The sequence below is a fragment of the Zea mays genome, chromosome 8 (genome assembly GCF_902167145.1).
Source record: "Zea mays cultivar B73 chromosome 8, Zm-B73-REFERENCE-NAM-5.0, whole genome shotgun sequence".
NCBI lineage: Eukaryota > Viridiplantae > Streptophyta > Magnoliopsida > Poales > Poaceae > Zea > Zea mays.
In genome coordinates this window covers 85623189-85644331 of record NC_050103.1, presented here as the reverse complement: position 1 = coordinate 85644331, position 21143 = coordinate 85623189, and the positions used below count along the sequence as shown (strand labels likewise).

Genomic DNA, 21143 nt, shown 5'->3' with positions numbered 1-21143 from the left:
ACTAGTGTAACTTTGGAAAGGCCTCGTAGTGCTACTCTGCCTCGTCTCCTCGGTAGAGATGAATGGGAATTGTAGGCCCCTTGGAAAATGGGTAGCACATCTTGTGGGTAAAGATGTGAACCTCTACAGAGTACAAAACTAGAATATCAGTCGTGCTCACGGTCAAGAACATCTTGGACACTCACATGTGTAACTTATGGAATTAAATTTAATTTGTCATATGCATTGCATTGTGGGATTTATTATAATTGTGATCTCTTATTTTATTGGATGGTATACACCTATACTTAGTAACTGTTAATAAAATTTTGACCAACATATTAAATGCAATGCTCAGCTTCATTACAACTATTAAGAGCCATTTGTAGACTGCCCCCGCTCCCGTCCAGCAACGGCCTCCCGCACCGCACGGCAGCACGCCGCAAACCCCTGCGCAATAGCTGTCGTCCAGCCCCCGCCCCTGCTCCCCCACGCTGCGCGCGTCCGTGATACCGGGGATCTGCAACCCCCCATCCCCTAGCCCCCTCCCCGTCCCTGCTCCCCCCACGCTGCGCGCGTTCGTGATGCCAGGGATCCATCTCCTCTCCCCCATCTCTCCTGTACGCACTCTCTCTCTCCTCCCCAAGCTGCTGACTGGCTCGCGAAGTCGCCAAGGGATCAATCGAGATCTAATCTCGTTTCTGAGATGGGTGCATCTACCGCCATGGGAGCGCTCGAGCAGGCCCACCTCGCGGCCGTCGCTTCCGCATGCGATGATGATGAGCAAAACGACGCCGCAGGCCTTGCACGACGGCGACGAACCCGTCGACACCGCGTCGCCGGCGACGAGCCCCGACGGGGATGCCACGAAGCAGCAGGACTGCGCGTCCTCCGCCACGCCGCATTCTCCTCCGCCGGCAGCGGCGACGGCGGGCTGCTGGAGCACCTTGTCGAGCGTGGCGCGGAGGCCAGCGGCGACGGCCTCGTGGCTCCTGGCGACGCCCAGCCACGCCTGGCCCTCCCCGGCCAGCTGCCGGAGCCGCTCCTCCAGATCCGCGCCGCGGCGGCGGGCGCGCTCCAGCTCTGCCTCCGCGGCGCGGAGCCGAGCCTCCGTCGCGCGGCCCACGGCTGGCTCACGGTCCAGCATCATGGCAACGTAGAGCGGCAGCACAGCCGTGAGCACTGGTCGGGCGTGAAGATGCGCTACCACCGGATCCTCCCAAGAGTTTGTTTCTCTGCAGAGAACCCATGGTCATGCGACGAGCCACGGCTCATCGACGAAAGCCGCTTCACTGCAAGTCTGCAACATGCTCACCATCCAGCATTGTCGTCATCTTGTACACAATCCTAGCTCCTCTCCTCCTTCAGACTGTCTAGGCGCTGGAACGCAGTGAGTCTCCAACTGTGTGCCTCGCTGGCCTTCTTTAGTAATCGGGCCTTCAAGATTGCCATGCAACAAACGCAATGGAGCAGACAAGCAAGCCAAGGACAATTAGCAACTTGAAGGTATTGGACATGCCATCGTAGGTGTGTGCATCATGGCCCAGTCGCTAGCACGAGCCCAGACAGGTTATTGTAGGAGAAGTCTATGGCCGTAAGGCTCTGCATTGCAGCAATGGTTGCCGATATTTCTCCACCAAGGTGGTTCCGGGACAGGTTCAGGTAGTTGAGTATTCGGCTATTAATGGTTATTTCGACTGAGATCCAGGTAGGTGAGCAAGCGGTACTTCCCATCTCCGGCGACGCACCAGTGCCGGAAATCGGCAAGAAGCTACCGGACAGGGAGCCGGTCGTCGGCGATCCAGCGCATCGGATCGGGCGGCAGAGAAGGACTCGGGTCGTTTTGAAAAACGGGGTAGGCGATCATAGGGCCACCTCCTTCGTTACTGAGCTCCGGTTATGGCTGATGATGCTCGACAGTGGTTAAATCTGGCGAGAAGCACAAAATACCAAAGTTGTGGGTGTTATAATACTAGAAATGCAATTGCTTGGTTCGGGATAATAATTTTACGAAGCCTAGACATGGGATACCTCCGTTCCAAAAAAACTCTCAGAGACACCGTGTCCGTCGACGAACAAAGGATTTACTGTGACGCAACGCACGCACCTCGACCCGCACCAGCGCGTCGACCTCCACGCCCTGGTGGTACAGCTACGACAGGACGCCACTGGCCATCGGGCGGCTGGTGTTGGGGCTTGACGAGGACGACCGCCATGAGGGCCTGTGCTGGACACCCAAGCATGTCTCCAAGGCCTTCCGCGATGGCACCCGAGGTACAGCGGTCCCACTGCTTCCAACTCTCCAATTTCCCTCTCCCCTGACATCGTGGATCCGTCTGTAACTGTCGTCCCCGTGCTTTGTCTCTCTGTGGAAAATGGTGTCTTCCTTCTTACTATCTCGTTCTACACCCTCCACATGCTTGCACGGTGTTTGGGTTGATGTTCATGTCAGTGTTAATATTCTAAGCAATCACGCCTATCTTATAAGATTAGTGACCACAAATATATTCACTTTAAGTTCTTGTTGGTACAGTCTTGCATGTGGTTCCAAAGTGTAGTTTATTACCCATGTTTCTTCCTGTGAAAATAAGGCTATATAATTTGGTCAGCAAAAAAACAAGGTTAAATATGTTGTTTGCTGGTATTTTTCATGTAACCTATATGTTTACATGTTATTTGCAAATACCCCAGCAGAAAGTTATATGCACACTGACTAACTGTGTTGAATGCATAAAGCAGGCGCACAATCACACCTGCCTGGATGGCACTTTGGCTATTCTTTTTCCTTTTTAATAATAGAAAAAACAGGTAAATTATATATGCAAATAACCGTTGGAAAAATCCTTCCTTGTGAGCATTGCTAATAGTTTGTGAAATTCATCTATATGCATGGAAACATCTTGCAGAGCATGCAGGGCTTTATATCCCATTAGACAGAGCACATTAGACGATAGAGTGGTGTCAACTTTGGGCATATCGGGAGCTAGGAGAGCATGGGCGGCAGGCTTCTGCCATGGTCAATTTTTTTGGTTTTGGCTCCCTCATGTGCAGGGCCCATGCAAGCGAAGGTGATATTGAGGGCCCCTTTGGTAGGGCTTATTTTTCAGCTTCGGCTCTGGCTCATGCAAAAGTTATGCCAAACACCTCTTTTTCAAATGGCTTCACAAGTGAAGTGCTTTTCCAAAATGAACTAAAGGGCATGAGCCAAAAAAAGTGCCTCACTCGGCTTCAGCTCACGTCATTTTTGCACAATAGCCCTCCCACCAGTCCAAATTATTTTTTTGGTCCTGCCCTCAATCCCTAGCCACGTACATGAGAGATAAACTATACAAGGGTCTTTCTGAAAAACAACCTATAAGCCGTTTTGCCAAATAATTTTTCAGAATGGCTTTGGCTCATCTAAAGAAGTGGCTTCACCTCGTGAGACAGAGCCAAAGTCGTTTTTGGAGAAGCCAGAGCCCTGCCAAAGGGGCCCTGAAACATCTAGAGAGGAGGGGCTCAGCAGTATCTGAGAGAGCTAAAACTATGTAAATTATTTAAGGGGGTGTTTGGTTTATAGGGACTAATTTTTTTGTCCATCAATTTTATTATATTTTAGTCCCTAAAATATTAAATATGGAAAATAAAACTCTATTTTAGTTTAACTATTTAGAAATTTAGTAACTAAAATGAAATAAAATAAAGGGACTAAAAATTAGTGATGGAGTACCGCCAGTGTTAAGCCAGTAAACTGGCGCATGCTGGTCCAGAGTAATTAAGGTAAGAATGTAGGATATGGAGACTGGTAAATACGTAGGGTTGTTTTTAGTTATTACTATACTATTTTGTAATGTAATTAATGTTCGTCGCTACTTCCAAGCAGTGGTGTAGTTGCTCCTGATTTGTTCGCCCATCATGATGTACATGATCATCACTCATGTTCTCTCCTTACATGCTTAGGCTTCTGATCGTTTTGTAGCTGTTGTGATAGAGATCTGACAAGTCTAAGCAGGAAAGTGTGTAGAACTCCCCGCTGTCAAAATGTAATTATTTCTGGTGAAATCTAGAGTTCTGTAGAAATTTTGCATTCCATCAAACAGTCAATACATTACACATGCATTTGTCGATTGTTCTTTTCGTTGGAAGTAATTTGATCATTCCCATATGTTCATACCAAATGCAATAGTCACTTTCGGATTGATGTGGCATTACACAAACATAGTTTTTATTTTTAACCCATGTTCATTGACTTGCAGATTCTGGAAGCACTTATAGCAAAGAATTGCCGAGAGGACTTTTCGCAGGAATCATTAGAGACACTTGGGGATTCTTTTTCAACTATATTACAGCCCAACACTTTTTTGGCAAATACAAAAATCAGCATGAAGGCGCGCTGACCAAGATGAATAAAAACGTGATCTCGAATGCAGCTTTATGCCAGCTTGCTTGCAGTAACAGTCTTGCGGTAGTCTTACCTAACCTGGCTTCTTTTTTGAAATCTTAAGTTTTGTTTACGTGAGTTGTCCCTAGAATCGTAGATTTGCAAACATAATCTACCGAATACAGCAGTTTGGATCAGCATAGTATCTGAATTTGCTCCTGATTGTATTCTATGCAATATCGTGTAATATACTTGCCTGATTTATTGTGTTTCCCTTATAATTGCCGTGTAATATACTTTCCCGACCTATTGATATAATGTTGTGTTAATACTTGCTTCATATATAATGTCGTGTAATATCTATTAATATATCGCCTGATTGTATCAGAAAATCGTGACTGACTGTTTCCCTTGCCTAATTTATTGTGTTTCCTTTTTTATTCTATGTTTTCTTTCTGAGGGCATGCATGATTATATTCCTCGAGCTTCCGATTAACCTCGAGCTCTGGACATCACAATTAAAAATCGTTCTCGTAGCTCGTGCCGATAATGGCGACCTCTGTTGAGCGGCACCTGCCCCCCCACCCGTGGTCGACCATTGTGCCTCCCAAGAGCTTCAACATGTTCTGCTCCGGTGGCCCAGGAGGCAAGCGTCGCACCCGCCCCGATTTTGATTCCATGGAAAAATACAACATTCCCGCCGGACTGGCGATCATCGTACCTCCTGTGCCTCGAGGTGGAGCCAGTCGTCTGCGACTCGCGTGGCGAGGCCACATCTGACGCGTGGGTGCGGCGCCACCCGGCGCTTGTCCGGCTCACGGGCAAGCACCCCTTCAACTTAGAGCCTTTGGTGTCGTGGCTGATGGCGCACGACTTCATCACCCCGGCACCGCACCACTACCACTACTAGAAAAATGTCGGCTAGAAACCGACGTTCTTACTCTAATAGATCAACGTTCTTATGTTAAGAATATCGGCTTACCGACATACTTAACCGACATACGTGGTGGTGGGGCTCGTGACTCTCGTGAGACGCCCCGCCAAGCTGACCATGGAGCAGCTGGTGACGGAGTTCGAGGCCTTGGAACTCCCCGTGACGCTGGTATGCGTGGCCAACCAACACAAGGAGCATAACAGGGTGTGCCAGAAAGTGGGCTTGAACTGGCCTCAGTGCCATCTCCACGTCCATGCAGTGCGGCACGCGCCTCTGCGACATGCTGTGTCACTACGGCGTCATGGGCGCCACGGACGACGTCGTCAATGTGTGCTTCAATACTGATTCTTTAGAAATACTAAAACATTTATAATTTGGAACAGTCTTACCACATGGATTTAACATATCATAGTGATGTTTGTATTTCTGTATCTATGTTTTATACTAAATTTTAACTCCCGTGGCAACGCACGGGCATCCACCTAGTTAACTATTATTTGTTGATCAGCCTTACACTACACATTTGCCCCCACCGTGAGTCAGCTCATGCACATTATTCCCCACACTTGCTGAGCGATGAACATCTATGAGCTCACCCTTGCAACATACCCCCCACAGGTGAAGAGCATGTACCACCGGAGGAGGACTACTACGGCGAGATCTAGGTGTCGTCTCCCAGTCAGTTGTTGGCACCGAGGAAATAATATTAGTCCAATTTATTTTTTATCAGTTATTTTTTAAGATACTTTTGTTATGTAATAAAGATTATAACATTTGTATCTATACACCGAGTCATTGTATGTGTTGATCTTGTTTGGCACACATATGAGACGCACCCGTGTTTGCCCCTAAACACGGGTGTGACATACTAGTGGCTCACCAGGCAGTTCGGTGAAACACTGCAGACTATCCGGTGCACCAACGGCTAGTTTCTGGTGGCAGTGGAGGGAGAGCCACCGGACAGTCCGGTTCCAAGACCGGACAGTCCGATGTGGAGACCGATAGCGTGCAACGGCTAGTTGCACTGGATCGTCCGGTGCCAAGACCAGACAGTCTGGTGTGACACAGAAAGCAACAGCTTTTCCTCCAACGAATATTTTCACCCAACCGACCATTTGAAGGTGTGGGAGCCCAAGCAACATACCTAAGAAGGTTATACACATTTCCAAGGGCTCAAACACCCAAGTCCTTAGTAGAATCACTCGATGAATAGCGTAGGTGCCTTGTGAAGTGCTTAGATAGTTAGACCGCTATTGCACTTGCTCTAAGTGATTCCTAGTTAGTTGAGTCAGTTTAGAAAAAACCACAAAACCCCTCGGCTCTTGCGTGAGCCATTGTAATTGTACCAAGTAGGGCGAGAGTCTTGCGGTACCGCATTAACCGAGTTTGTGGTGCAGCCACCACCGTGTACCGGAGGGAATGAGGCATGCGGCGTTTTGGCCGGAAGGTCTATGGTGAAGACAGTAAGGAGCATCCGAGAGGAGTCAGAAATGAAGCACCACTTGCGCGTGGAGAAGGCCCGTGGTTCTGGATACCCTTTGCATAGGGGCACCAATGAGGATAATTAGGGACCTTGCGTGGTTTCTGATTCCTCGATAAAAATACTGGCATCGTCCATGGGAGTTTGCATCTCTACCTTTGCTCTTTAGCTTCCGCATTTACATTCAAGTACTTAAGTTCATTTCCCTCTATTCCTAGTTTAGAATTGTTAGGATTGGAACTTAGGTTGGAAAACTCCTTTTGCGGTAAAGATAGCAACACTTAGATAAAACCTTGTTTGCACATTCTAGTTTACTTTTTTGCATATGTTTTATTCTAGGGATTTATTTGTGGCACACATTAGCAAAGTTGTTATAAGTCCTAATTCACCCCTCTTAGGCATTTGTGTTCCTTTCACATAACAACCGTCTGAATCTACGACGTGGCGGGGCCAAGGATGGTTGCTTCAATTGTGGAGACCCCAACTATTTCATTGCCAACTGCCCCATGATGAAGGGAAGCTGGAGCCCGACAAGCGGGACCACCACTTTGGATCAAGGGAAAGAGTGAGTACACATCCGGAAAGCACAAGTCCAAGGGGAGGTTTGACAAGGAGGCGTTCAAGCAGAAGTAACTCTACAAGGCCAAGATCAAGGAGCGTGCCTTCCTTGACTCCCTCAGCAACCTCGACCACAACTTCAACGACACTTCTTCCTCGAGTAACGAGGAGCTCGAGAAGCGGGTTGAAGACAAGCTCAACAAACTCTTGTTCTTCACCAACACTGCAAGAGGCTTCTGCACCATGGCACTTGGTGAGGACATGGTGCGCGGCGATGTCAAGGATAATGGTGATGAACCCACCTCCAAGGTATCTCTTTCTGCTAATGATATCGCCTCTAAGGTAGATGAGCTGACAACTACTTTGGCTAGTCAGGATAAGATGCTTAGGCTTCATGAGAGGAAAAAATACAAGTGCAAGTATGAGTCGGCGCTTAGGGAGCTTAAGTCCGCTAGAGCTTCTATTGTCGTGTCCAACGTGAATGTGATGACTGCGCTCTTCACATGTCGAACATCACCACATTATAGACCAAGTACACCACATTGCTCGATGAGTGTGAGGAGTTACGATCTAGATTCAGTTTGTTGGGTGTGTGTAAGACTTGTCCTAGCTTTCAGACTGAGCTAGTAGAGAAGAATGCTTGGATAGCTTTGCCTGAGATGGCTAGCTATGTGAGTGCAACTGCACCTGCTTAGTGTGCACTCTATGAAGGTTTGTAGCTAGAGATTGAGTCCTGTAGGCATGGCAATACTAGGATCGAGGTAGAAAACATGTACCTTCAATCAGTCTTGAGCTTGGTGTCTACTGGTGAGCCCTAGTTAGGCATGATGGTCAGCCAATTCAGAATGGGAACCAGCGGATCAGGGTTAGGCTTTGCTGTTAGGGATGGGAGTGATGTTCGTTACGGTAAGATTGTGAGTGAAGTTTTCGGGGAAATGATCGCTGGTCCCTAGGACCCGCCGGTCAGTGAGCGTGCTGAGGGAAGAGCCTCTGATCACTAGGGCCCATTAGTCAGTCGGAAGAGGCAGGTGCGCCAACCCTATAAGGACCCGCCCTCGATCGAACCCCGTGGCACCGAGCCTAGGCCGGACATGGCGAAGCCTGACAAGGGAGGATGAGCGTGTCAGAAGGGAACCACTCGAGTGAATCCCACTCTCGGCCCTGGATTGACCCGCCATAAATGACTGACTGCATTAACCACGCCTGGCACTGAGTCACATTGTGGGCACCGGTCTGCTTCCCACTCATGACCTATGGACCCCTCGGGCCACACGAGTACATGTGGCCTCACCCGAGGTAAAACGCTGGATTTACCCCTGCCTTACGGATCCTTCCTAGAGAAGCCACCGCTGACCGACCACTCTCTCGGCCTATAAAAGGGAGAGGGTCGCCTCAAGGCAGGGGGTCAAGAGGCATCAAATGAAGAGACAACTAGATGCCTTTGGACAGAGATGAACCCACAAGGACGAACAGGAGGAGGAGTGTCGACGAGGACCAGAAGGCTGGAGCCTCGCCAACCAAGACTTAGCGAGGACTCCACCTTGCAGCTTCTAAGCTCCACTTCCACCTCGATAAGAGATTTGGATGCCTCTCCTCCCTTTCTTGTCTGCTTGTAACCCCTACTACGAGTTTGATCATCAATGGTGTCGGTAGCGCAAGCCACCGATGACTGGAAGTAGGGACATTCTACCCGAACCAGTATAAATATTGTGCCCTCTTCGCACACCCTCTAGAGCCCGGAATATGCACAATAAATTTACTTGTCAGAACGAGGTACGAAACACCGACAACAGTGGCTTGACACCTTTAGAGAAACCTCCAAGCACCTCTCAGCCTATTAGATTCACTCCACTCAAATCTACCACCCTAGCTATTGGGCACTTGTTTCTGACTCCTATGGTCGTCAAAAATAAGGCAACACAATGAGATTGAGATTTACCTTCATATTTAAATCCATCTTGGTGCTTGAGGAACATTTGAGAGCCCCACCTCAAAAACAAGTATGGTGTCCCAAACATAATCATCTTAGTAACCCACTTGATACATTGCCTAACATCTCTAGTGACCCCCTTCCTAAAGCAACACATCCACACAAGTTGACCCATTCACACAAAAAGACTCCACTTAAGAGAGAGGTGAGCTACCTCTGGGAGTATTGCAAGAGGGATGGTCACTTGGTTGCATTTTGTTTTAGGAGGAAGAGAAATGAGAGGTGGGGTTTTGAGGTGAGCATTAGGGACATGTGTTGGTCTTCTCATGGTGTGCATGATCCTTCTATTCAGAGACACACTGCGAGGCCTAGAGGTGGTTTTCCTCATGTTGTTAGGCTGTCTCCAGCAACGTTCTCTAAATTTCATCCTCTAAAGGAATATTCTATGTCCTTTACAGTTCTCTCTAAAATATTCCGTCCTCTATATCTTCACCATCTCCAACAGCGTACTCTAAAGTTCATCCTCTATAACATACCAACTATATAAATAGAATATTTTTGTAGCAAACAGTACTGCTTTTATCCCTGCCAATGTACGGATCGTGCGGCTGGCAACTGCTTTTGGATGGTAAAGCTACTGCTAGCACCTGATAGCGGACCAGCAGAAGAACTCCAGAGATAGCGGATGCTCCAGTGCTCCTCTATTTTAGAGTACGCTTTACAGGCTGCTGCTGGACACAAAAAGAGTCCTCTAAATCTCTATATTTAGAGTTCAGAACCGTATACAGGCCCTTGCTGGAGGCAGCCTTAGGCCTCAAGCAGTGAGACCACGTGGTGGTCGTGCCCGGTGAGGTGTTGGTCATGTGCCATATGGATAGAGATCTCATGGGAGAGGTTTTGGCTCGCATAACTTTTGTGGACCACAGTTTCATTCTCGTTGTGATCGCTAACACACTAAGGGACCAGGGATGTTTGGTGTTTTTCCTAACACTTTTCAAGGGCAAATACTGCAACACTGGTACTCTTCACAGTTTCATAACCCCAGTGTTGTGCCATTTTCTCACCACGTGTCTTTCTATTGATATAGGATGGAGGCCTAGAGAACACATGGCCCATGGATTCTTGCTATTCGTGTCACATGACCAGAAGTTCTAGATAGTTCTCCATCCTCAACCCTATGATAGGTAGGAGTACATCACATTCGAGAATAATTCGAGAGATAATGTTGTTTCTCATGGCACCATTCAGGTGAACAATAGTTTTGTTCTCAAGGACATTGCTTTGGTATCCAATTTCCATTTTAATGTCCTCTCAGTTTCACAACTCCTTGAGGATGATCTCGAAGTGTGCTTTAAGAAGAGCCTTTCTCGTGTTTTGGATGACAAGGAAGATCTTGTTTGTCGGATTTCCCCATTTGGACGAGTTTTTCATGGTGATTTTCCCACTCTTTTGGATCTTCTCGGTGTTTTGTGGTAGAATCTTCCTTTCATATTTGGAATTGCTATAGAAGGTTAGGTCATTTGAGTTTTGATCTTTTGGTTCGATCAAGGATTGCCCAAACACTAGCATCAATTTTTGGAGTTTTAAAAAATACTACCATATTTGTAGTACCATAATATATATCGTTATCAAGTAACTAAAGTTCAAAAGAATTAATTTTACAATTAAACGCATTGATTAATGGAAGGGTGATTAGATCTCCCTAGTGAAAATGGACCCCCTCGCATGCAGTGACAGATGGAGCATGGTTGGACGGCGAGAGGCCTCTCGCCCACCCTCGAGCAGGCATGGGTAGGGGCCAGGGTGCAGTTGGAGCCCATTTAAGACTATATTTGGTGGATCGTGTAAAATAAGGAATGATACACTGTAGATGACACCGCTTGTAGAGTGGAGTTTAAAATAAGGAATGTGATAGAAGACATGATAGGAAGATGTTGGAGACACTAATATCTTTTTCACTACATTCTCTCTCCCACTTCTAGCATAGTATAATGCCCTTTGTCTCAACCCGTGGTTTGTGGATGGTTGAGCAGCCAGCTACACGTTATTCTTGTGGTTTGTGGAAGCAGCCAGTGTCCCAAAATCAAACAAATTTTAAGGTTACATAAAATCATTCCATCTACAGTATAACCGAATATAAATCAATTTTTAGAATTACTTTAAGTCACAATCTAAAGCCCAGCTGAATATATGGATACAAACACAAATAGTTGATAAAACTTAAAATAGTTAAACTTAGGAGTTAGGACAAGAGTGTGACATTCTATTTAATAGTCGAAGCATGCGAGCATATACGACATTCTGGGTGAACAATCAATAATCAGCTAATAGAAACTTTAATAGTGTGTTTGGTTTGAGTAATAAGCTGATCTTCTCACTACTCACTTTTTTGTTTGGTTTGTAGAATGGAATAAGTTGATTCATCACCACCCCATTCCTCATAATTACTTAGTACTAATATGAATAATATGATCATCCTAATCTGAGGAATAGATTCATGATGCACCACCTCATACCTCATTTTGAATGAAGTGATTACTCAAACTAAACATCCCCTAAGTTCTTGCAAAGAATTCAGACAATTAATGCCATGTTTGAATGCACTAAGCTAATAGTTAGCTACTAAAAATAGCTTAATATATCCAAATAGTCTAGTTAATAGTTCAACTATTAATAGCTACTTTTAGTAAATTAGCTAATAGTTAGTTAGCTATTTATTAGGTAGCTAATTCTACTAGCAATTTTTTAGCCAACTAACTATTAATTCTAGATTTCTAGTGCATTCAAACACCCCTAAGAGATTCATAAATTCAAGGATACATATTATGTAGTATTTACTCCCTCTCTCAAATTACAAGTTATCCTAACTGTAATGTCAAAGCATCTCAAGTTGAACTAAATTTATATAATAAAATAGTATTATTTATGCTACCAATTAATAATTATTAGGTTCTTTATTAATTATATTTTTATGGTATCTATTCGATGTCATAAATATTTATAATTTTCTCTATAATTTTGGTCAAACTTAAGATAAATTGACTCTTTGACTTTTAATAAAAAAGTTAAAATAACATAGAATTTAGAACAGTTTAGAACAAAGAGAGTAACGTATAAGCAAAACAAAAAACAAATAATGTAACAAATGCACCTCGGCATTGGCTGGAAACAGTACCTTACATAAGGTTTATAGTACTACAGATGCTCCCCAGATGGAACAACAGAAACAGCACTACCAACATGTTGTTGAGAACTTGAGAACCTAAACCTAATCAGCCATTAGTGAATAAGATAACAAAAGAATTAACGGCTATTCATTATGAGAGAAACTACAAACACTGTCAGTAAGACTACACCTTACCGGCTCACCCATGTCCTTCGTAGACAAATAGTACAGCTCAAAAGCAAAAATTATCCGAGCTAGTTTCTGGATAACCCTGTCAACCGCACCACCGTACCATATGCCTTCTCAACAATGCACTACTGTCAACTGCAGAGAACGTGCAATGAAATATTATGTTTCATTGGAACATCTATCATGCCAAACAGCTCTCCTTACGCTCTGCTCTGTCACTGATACAAAGGGCAACCAAAAGTAGGATAAAATATGGCAGCTTCCCAATTTCCACCCAAGTATAACTCAAACAATAGCCCAGAATTTCTTCCTGCAAAACAGAACTTGATCTGTCCCGCTTTCCTCATTTTCCAACATGTGCGTGGTAACATCCCAAAGGAACTTCGGTGCTAGATTGATGATTCTTGAGAGAGTGTCATTCTCGTCTCTAATAATGATAAAACCCTGTATGTTCACAATTTGGCACACAATGATGAACATTCTCTCTTAACTAAATTGCTGTAACGACTACACAAGGGACAGAAAATTATGCTACACAAGAAAGTTTCTGAATGGAGAAACAGGTAGCTTCTGCTTTATACTACGTTGTGTCTACAAAAGGCCAATCATTGAAGGACAGGCCACTATTAAATTTCCATGGACAAATTTCACAATTAATTGGATGTATCTGAGGTGCTTATCATACTGTTTAATGGTTGGCATGTTCACTCATACAGAAACTAGTTTGTAATGGAAAAGACAAATACTGATTTGGCTCTTTGAAGATATAGGAATATAGCTAGTTTATATATGTAGTACGTTTTTATTTCACAGAGGAAACACGTAACTATGAAAGAGCCATACACCAAACTATTTGATGCCTAAAATATGGCCTGGCTTAGGATTCTGTTGTGTTATGAACATGTTACGGACTTTGTTACTGCAAAATTAAAAGCCCTTTGTTATTGCAATTTGCAAGTATAAGCAGAAATACTTTCTTGGAAAAATGGACAACAGTGAACATGATATACAACTTTAGTATCTATTATAATTGTTCGTAACTAAAAGGCAATATCTACCTGTGGTCGAATGATGCGATCCATTTCTAACATGATATCCTCCAACAAACAATCTTCCTTGCGGCGTTTATAATGAGAAAAGAGGTGGAAAGCATGCAACAAGTCATAGGATCTAGGATATGTTGAGAATGGCTCACACCTGCAACATAAATATAGAATGGTTTCAGTTCATCATAAACAAGTGAAAATTTATTCATTGATTTTGGAAGAAATACCAACCAGTCATGGTAAGAACCGAGTAACCCACGGTCATAGATAACAGGCAATGTGTTCATCATGGTATAGGGTACTATATTCATAATCCAGACAGGGTCACTGCTTAGTGCTGCAGCAAATCCACCATAATTAGCATTCATGTCCATGACGTTTCGAATGCTAGTCTTTTCAACATGAAGAAATGACCAATACTTGTGAACCTGGTTCTTCCAGAACTGGTTATTCTTCTCAAACCTCTCTGGTGCAACTCCTAAAAAATATGTTCCAGAAAACCGTTTATATTCACAAACACTCAATACAAATTTAAGCCAAGGGATCAAACTAGATTTGCATCGAAGGTATCAATCACTTCAGGTAAATAAGTTTTAAATCTTAAACACCCAAGACATTCTTTTGATTGAATGTGGAGGACTCAGGACATCATTCTTATTTCTTACACTCTTTATAGTTCAGAATGGAACTTGACTCAAATTTGTAGCATCAAAACAGGTGCTATATTTTTTCTTGGGAATTGGAAAAATGGAGCTGACCTATTATCTCCAAACTCTTGGAATAAAATGATAGGCGATCAGATCTGGAAGGCAATTTCTGAATATTGGATTTGTCCTTGTTGAGCTTCACACAATTCATTAACGGAATTTTCCATGATGGTGAAATGTTGTCATTGGATTCACAAATACTCAGTAGATTCATATCAACATTTTTCTGTCTGCAGGACTCATCTTCAGGTTTAACCCAAATAGCTGTTTGAACATGCTTAGCAATAAGCTTCCAACACATTGTTGTTGTAATATTAACTAGCTTCTCCCAAATAACAGGAAAGTCCTTATCTTTTCTATAAGCTGGTGGAGCAGAGTATACAAAATACCCATTAGGTCGCAAAAGACGGTCTACCTCTTTGAGTAATATTCCATCTGGAAAACAAATCATGGATGATCAATAAAATTTTTGATGATGAATCTAGAAAGTAGAATTTGTAAAGAAAATACTATCAGAAGAATTAACTTTCTAATGACAATAGAGTTTTAATATTAACGAAGAGTATTTTTGGGTCAGTAGCTTAGGACAAATTGAAAGTATTTTTGTGTCAGTAGCTTAGGACAAACTAGAACGTGAATCTTACCATTTTCATGCCAATCAACACGACATCTTGAACAGTGAACCATTTCAAATGAATTTTCAGGATAAGGTAATTGTTTTGTGGCCAACACAGAGATCATTGCACCAATCCCACGTTCTAAAGCAAACTGGATTTGATTCTCATGGCCATCTTTTGGAGCAAATGACATGGTTCGAATGTCTAGCGGAAGAAGATATGCAGAAAAGCTAGCAACACCACATCCAACATCCAAAACTTGAACTACTCCGGCAGAACGAAGATCACCAGTACTATTTGTCATCATATTTCCTAGCCTGCATTGATCAATTACAAAAACTACATAAACAGAAAATCCTTTTAGAAAATAAAAAGAAGGTAGTAGAACAAAATCATATATAACTAATTGTTGCTCCAAATTATGTCCCTTCACTGCACATACTCTTCGTTCCTAATTACTCAAGGGAATGCTCCTAATAGGTTGTTTGCTAAAGAATATACAATGCTAGATCAAAATTAATAACATTCAACATTTGCTACAAGCCTATAAGGCATCACATCTGACAATCATCTAGATGAGGTAACAAGCATTGGATTGCATATTATATGCATTAATGGCCATAGGAGATAATAATACTAGTATACAACTATCAAGCTTATTTGTTACAACGTGGGATGTGAGTTAGGCAAAAAATTTAGTTACCTCTCTATGTATTCTGATGCACCATGTTTGAAGTGAGTGCCACCTCCAGGAAACCACCAAAGTTTGCCCTTCTCATGCACCCAGTTCTGTCCTCCTTTGACCTCAGCAAGATGTGAATGGTTGACATTACTACGCCATACGTAGTCTCGGCTTGTTGGCCATCTTATTGGTATCTTGTAGTCATTTGGAGGGGGCACCAAACAAAACAACCGCTTCTCCCATGGAGGACAAATACTTTCAAGATCCACATGCCTAGATGTATCCAGGCTCTTCAAGCTGCTTATATAGGCTCCATCATGGCAGGGGACATACTCATTGTATTCCAAAGGACACACATCAACTCCGTGATCTGGAACTGTCACTGATTTTGCCCGGTACGTACGAGAAACTCTGTTGGTAAACACTGGAACATCTGTAACTGAAAACAAAACAGATTTCACCAAATTGGCATGGAAACATAATGAAAAATACAAGGCATCTTGATATGGTAAGCTAGGAGGATGGGACAAGTAGACAGATGAGCACTCTAGTATCAACATAAGTTGCTGCAACTGCAAAGAGAAACAATAAAAAAACAAAGTTCAGGCATAGCACCTACTGAAATGGGTTAAGGCCTAGTTCTTGGAGAATTATGAATTATTTTTTAACATACTAGCCCGCACTATAGTAACCTAATCCTTTGTTGCTGGCAGAAAGCGGGTCCCAAATCTCAATCAAACTATTCCTGCAAACTACCGTCTGCTCAAATAAGGTATAGAGAGTAAACCGCTAGAACCAATCGCCTAACAAGCGCCCCTTTACTAACGATGCAGGAGCGTCAACACGAAACCTGCAACAATAAATCGGAATCCGCCACTCAAATTTCAAACATAGCAAGGAACCATAAGCCAGATTTTCTAAGAAGCCTGGACGAAGTGGACTGGGAAATGCTATCCTTCGGCGGATCGCGACGGTGTCAAACGCTCGGAGAGAGATGAAGCTAGGCACCTTTGGCCCTGAAGGAATCGGGCGATCGGGGGCGCGAAGGGGGCAGTACGAGCGCAGGGGACGCGGAGGAGCCGAAGAGGGTGCCGGCGTAGAAAGAAGCTGCGACGAGAGCGACGCCCAGGAGCAGGAGCTGCACGGACCGCGGCTCCACAGCCGCCAACGCCGGCGACCACCACCGCCGCATCTCACTACTGCTTAAGAGTCCCGCTCTTCAACATTCCCGGTACATTTTGCTTCAGATTGAAGAGTCTTTTCCCTGTAAGCTATTATAAGAATTTACAAGTCCATTACAAATACTACATGGTTATATAATGTTACTTGTCCGAATTTTTTCCCTACACACCATTTTGTTGACATCTATATCATTATATAATTCACCATTTTAAAATTTACAAAACCCACGTAACCAAATCATCCCTACCTCAAACTCCACTGGTGCATTTGGTTGTAATGATGGGATAAAATGGGATGGGACGACCCCGGCATAAGTTTGTTTAATTAAGGGCCAGAGATTAAAATAGAACTATCTCAGTGATATTACCAGCTATCCCTTAAAATTATAGAGACGAGATGAGACACTAGAGGGCTTAACCTATCTCATTCACAATACCTAGAGTTGAGGGTAGTCCTCAATTAACAAAATCACACATGGAGCTTTCTAAGGGCTCTAGACAAATGTATAAGTTAGGGTATTTTGTTTCATCGGTCAAGATGCAATAGTCTATGATCAGATTAAGGATAGATTATTGTACTATTAAAAGGGGAGTATAATTAGACAACTCAGTCAACTAGTGCCACTAAGTTCTGAAATCATATGCATCAAATATAGGCCTAAGTAACATGTGAGAGCAAGCAAAAATGTTTAAAAACATTTTAAAAATGCTAACAATCCTCTCATGTGTTCGGTAAAAACATTTAAGAGTTAGCATGCTTAAGAAAAGATGAAAGTCCTCTTAGTGCAGTTTTTCAGAAGGCATCAGACATGTTCGATGGTGCACTAAATAGATGTAAGGCTCACACACATTGCACAGTTTTTCAACCAAGCACAATGGAGTCTGTTATGCAACGAATATGCCTCACTAGACGTGTTAGGTGCATCACCAGATGGCCCATTAGATATGGAACCGTGACAGCATGTCAAATTTGTGTTCAACTCTATAGTGCACTAGATGTGTCCGATGTGGCACCATATAGCATACTAGACAAGGCACTTGGAGAGCATGTAAAATGAGCTCTTTGACTTATATAAGCATTAGACATTTTTAGTGGAGCTTTTGGTAAGAGCACCGAATACCTAACAATGTTAATGACTGGTTTATAGCCAATAAAATGACCAGTCTTACCACATTCGAAGCACGAACGCTTTCCGCTTGATTTGTTCTTGTTGGGGTAGTCCTTGCGTCCCTTCAATGCAGTTTTGAAGCGCTTTATTACAAGCGTCATTTCTTCCTCATTAAGTTCGGCAGCCTCCACTTATGCTACCTTTTTGGTAGCAACGCCATGCTGGTCGTTGCTTTGAGTGCAACGAGTTGCGACTCATAAAGAGGAAGAGGTTCATTGGCGATGTCGTCAACGTACCTTGCTTCTTTCACCATCATTTACCCGCTTACAAACTTACTAAGTATTTCCTCGGGCGACATTTTGGTGTACCTAGGGTTTTCACGAATAAGGTTGATAAGATGAGGATCAATTACAGTAAATGACCTTAACATGACGCGCACGACGTCGTGATCCGTTCATCTTGTGCTTCTATAGCTTCATATCTTGTTCACCAGGGTCTTGAGCCTGTTGTACGTTTCAGTTGGCTCCTCTCCCCTTTTTATGGTAAATCTCCCCAGCTCTCCTTCCACCAACTTCATCTTGGTGATCATTTCCCTCATGAGAGATCTTGAGGGTATCCCATATTTGTTTGGTGTTGTCCAAGCCACTAACCTTGTTGTATTCATCCCTACATAGAGGTGCTAACAAAACAATAGTAGCTTAAGCATTTTTATGAATTTGCTCATTGATAAATATGACGTTATCATTACTATCAAAATTCATTTCATTTTCTACCACTTCCCAAATACTAGGATGAAGAGAAAATAAATGATTATGCCTTTTATGACTCCAAAAAGAGTAACCTTCCCCATAAAAGTGAGGGGCTTGCCAAGTGGAATGGATAATAAAGGAGCATTTGAATTGTATGGAATACGAGAGTAATCAAAAGAATGATTTTGATTAACCATCTTTTTCTTTGTAGAGAAATCGTCATCGTCCTTTGGTGAAGAAGAGGAGGTGTCGTTGTCGTAGTAGATGATCTTCTTGATGTGTCTCTTCTTCTTCCCGTCCTTCCTCTTATGGTTCGAGCCTGAGTCGGTGGGCTTATCACCTTTTGGCTCGTCAATGTTGAGTATCTCCTTCTCCTTGTCATTGATCACAATCCCCTTGTCCTTAGGATGCATCTCTTCGGGTGGTTAGTCCCTTGATGAAGAGAACGACTCTGATACCAATTGAGAGCACCTAGAGGGGGTGAATAGGTGATCCTGCAAAAATCAACTCTAAACAAGACAAACTTGGTTTATGATAAGTGTTAGTGAAGGCTAAAACCAAGTTGTTGTAAGTAGAGGTAGAGAGGAGAGAAGAACTCTTTACTTGATTGTTCCTTTGATATGTGTATTAAACTTAGGAACAATAATACAAGTGAAATATGAGAACTCATGGAAGACAACAATCGCAGTAAAGTAAATGCACAAGAGACACGGTGATTTATCTCGTGGTTCGACCAATGCCTACTCCACATTGTGGTGACCTCCTTTGGTCAAGGGTTGCACTCCACCCCTCTGTCACACCCGGATTTAAGGGACAAAGCCGGGTGCATCTCATATATGCGCTAAAGAAGACAACACATATAATAACAGAGTGTATAGAGATAAATGTCACAATAAAATTAGAGTACTTATTATATAGCGGAAGTCTTACAAAATAAAATATAAATATAGATCGAACTAAAATCTATCCTTGGCACCAGAAAGTCAACTGGGAGACGCCACCTAGATCGAACTGAACTCCTCGTTGTGTGGCTCCTCTCGAACCACCTGTACTTCTCCTATGGGGGGTGTGAGACAGCAAGGGTGAGCTCACACATGATCATAGCTCAACAAGTTGTGGGAAATAATGTGGCATGAACTCACCAAAGGTGGGGGTTCATGTAATGTGTAAAGCTGATCAACAATAGGGGTTAAAGCTGAGCATTGCTTTTAATAAGTTGGTCAAAATTTTATTAGCAATTACTAAATGTAAGTAAATACCAAACCATAATAAATAATAATAGAACAAAATTAATAATAAACCCATGCATATGCAAATGACAAATTGAATTTAAGTTCCATAATTTAATCATGCGAGAGTCCTGAGCTGCTCATGACCGTGAGCTCGGCTAGTATACCAGTTTTACACTCTGCAGAGGTTGTACCCTGTACCCACAAGTTGTGTATCCCATGTCGCCAGGGTTAGCTAGACCCTTAGACACTACCGAGGTGAATGGCTAGGGATCCACTACGAGGCCTTTACAAAGTTCCACTAGCTTCCGAAAACCCGCTACAGTTTATGGGAAGAGCACTTGCAACAATCCCTCGTCTGACCGCCATCGCAGCAAAATCAACCTGAGAACCTTCTTGCATGCAACTCCCCTACTGCCCTTGCCCCTTTCGGGTAAGGTAGTCTTCCACTAGCTTTCCTAATTAGTTAGCCAAGGGTGTCCCATTCCACCCTTATGGCGGCACGTGTTTCTCAAGTTAAGCTCCACGTTCCAATTAAAAATTATAATGATCTTGACATGAACATAAATAAAATAACAGGATAATTGGAACATGGACATAATGTAGTATTAATCCCAAAACCATATAGAGCAATAGCAAAAACTACCCAAATGATTCAGGGGTAAACAAGGTAACAAGATAAACAGACTAGGGCAACTATTGGGTCCCATCAAAATTAAACCTATGCATGAATAAATGATTATAAAGAACATTATTGGGTAAATAAACGTGATCAAAGGCACAACTTGCCTGGCACTTGAGATTCCAGGTACCAAGATGATCCTCAGGTGACTCGTGACCTCACTGCTAATCGTAGCAATACAAACAAACATGGTATAGACAAAATTAACATCACACCAAACATAAGAACAAACTGAATAATAATGATCTACGCGAAGCTACGAGATCGCGGGCTCGAGAACTACTACGATCGGAGTTACTAGTAAGGAGTTATGATTTATAAAAGATCTATGTGACTTAAATATTAAACAATATTATAAATTGGTTAGTATAAATCATATGAGAGGTTATTCTATAAATAATTATCTCAACTTTAATCTAAGTTATGAATTGACCATAAATCATATTCTAGTAGATTATAATGATAAGCAGTTTAACCAGACTAACCAACATAAATTAAATAAAGATCTAATTAGAAAATAATGAGACATGGTATAATAAATGTTG

General features: G+C 43.1%; 2 protein-coding genes across 3 annotated transcripts; one reads left to right on the top strand and one right to left on the bottom strand.

Annotated features, from left to right (window-relative positions):
• Positions 1-58: 58 nt before the first annotated feature.
• Positions 59-2511, top strand: LOC103637069 (mucin-1). Its single transcript, XM_020543034.1, has 2 exons — positions 59-130; positions 441-2511. Exons 1-2 carry the CDS (start codon positions 59-61, stop codon positions 1137-1139), a joined length of 771 nt encoding a protein of 256 aa, XP_020398623.1. The 3' UTR covers positions 1140-2511.
• A 9869-nt stretch (positions 2512-12380) lies between these two features.
• LOC100285434 (ankyrin like protein) lies at positions 12381-16936 on the bottom strand. 2 transcript variants are annotated; one of them, NM_001158327.1, is given in 7 exon segments: positions 12381-13040; positions 13655-13793; positions 13874-14120; positions 14401-14784; positions 14994-15283; positions 15670-16087; positions 16657-16936. In NM_001158327.1, coding segments are annotated over 7 exon segments (1821 nt in total). In that variant the 5' UTR covers positions 16841-16936; the 3' UTR covers positions 12381-12881.
• Positions 16937-21143: the final 4207 nt, after the last annotated feature.

Coding starts and splice junctions, on each gene's coding strand:
- LOC103637069 (XM_020543034.1), top strand. CDS start 59: ATGAATGGGAATTGTAGGCCCCTTGGAAAATGGGTAGCACATCTTGTG. Junction 131..440: donor AAGATGTGAACCTCTACAGA/GTACAAAACTAG, acceptor CCTGCGCAATAG/CTGTCGTCCAGCCCCCGCCC.
- LOC100285434 (XM_008656867.4), bottom strand. CDS start 16,840: ATGCGGCGGTGGTGGTCGCCGGCGTTGGCGGCTGTGGAGCCGCGGTCC. Junction 15,284..15,669: donor GCATCAGAATACATAGAGAG/GTAACTAAATTT, acceptor TGATCAATGCAG/GCTAGGAAATATGATGACAA. Junction 13,794..13,873: donor CTCGGTTCTTACCATGACTG/GTTGGTATTTCT, acceptor TTTATGTTGCAG/GTGTGAGCCATTCTCAACAT.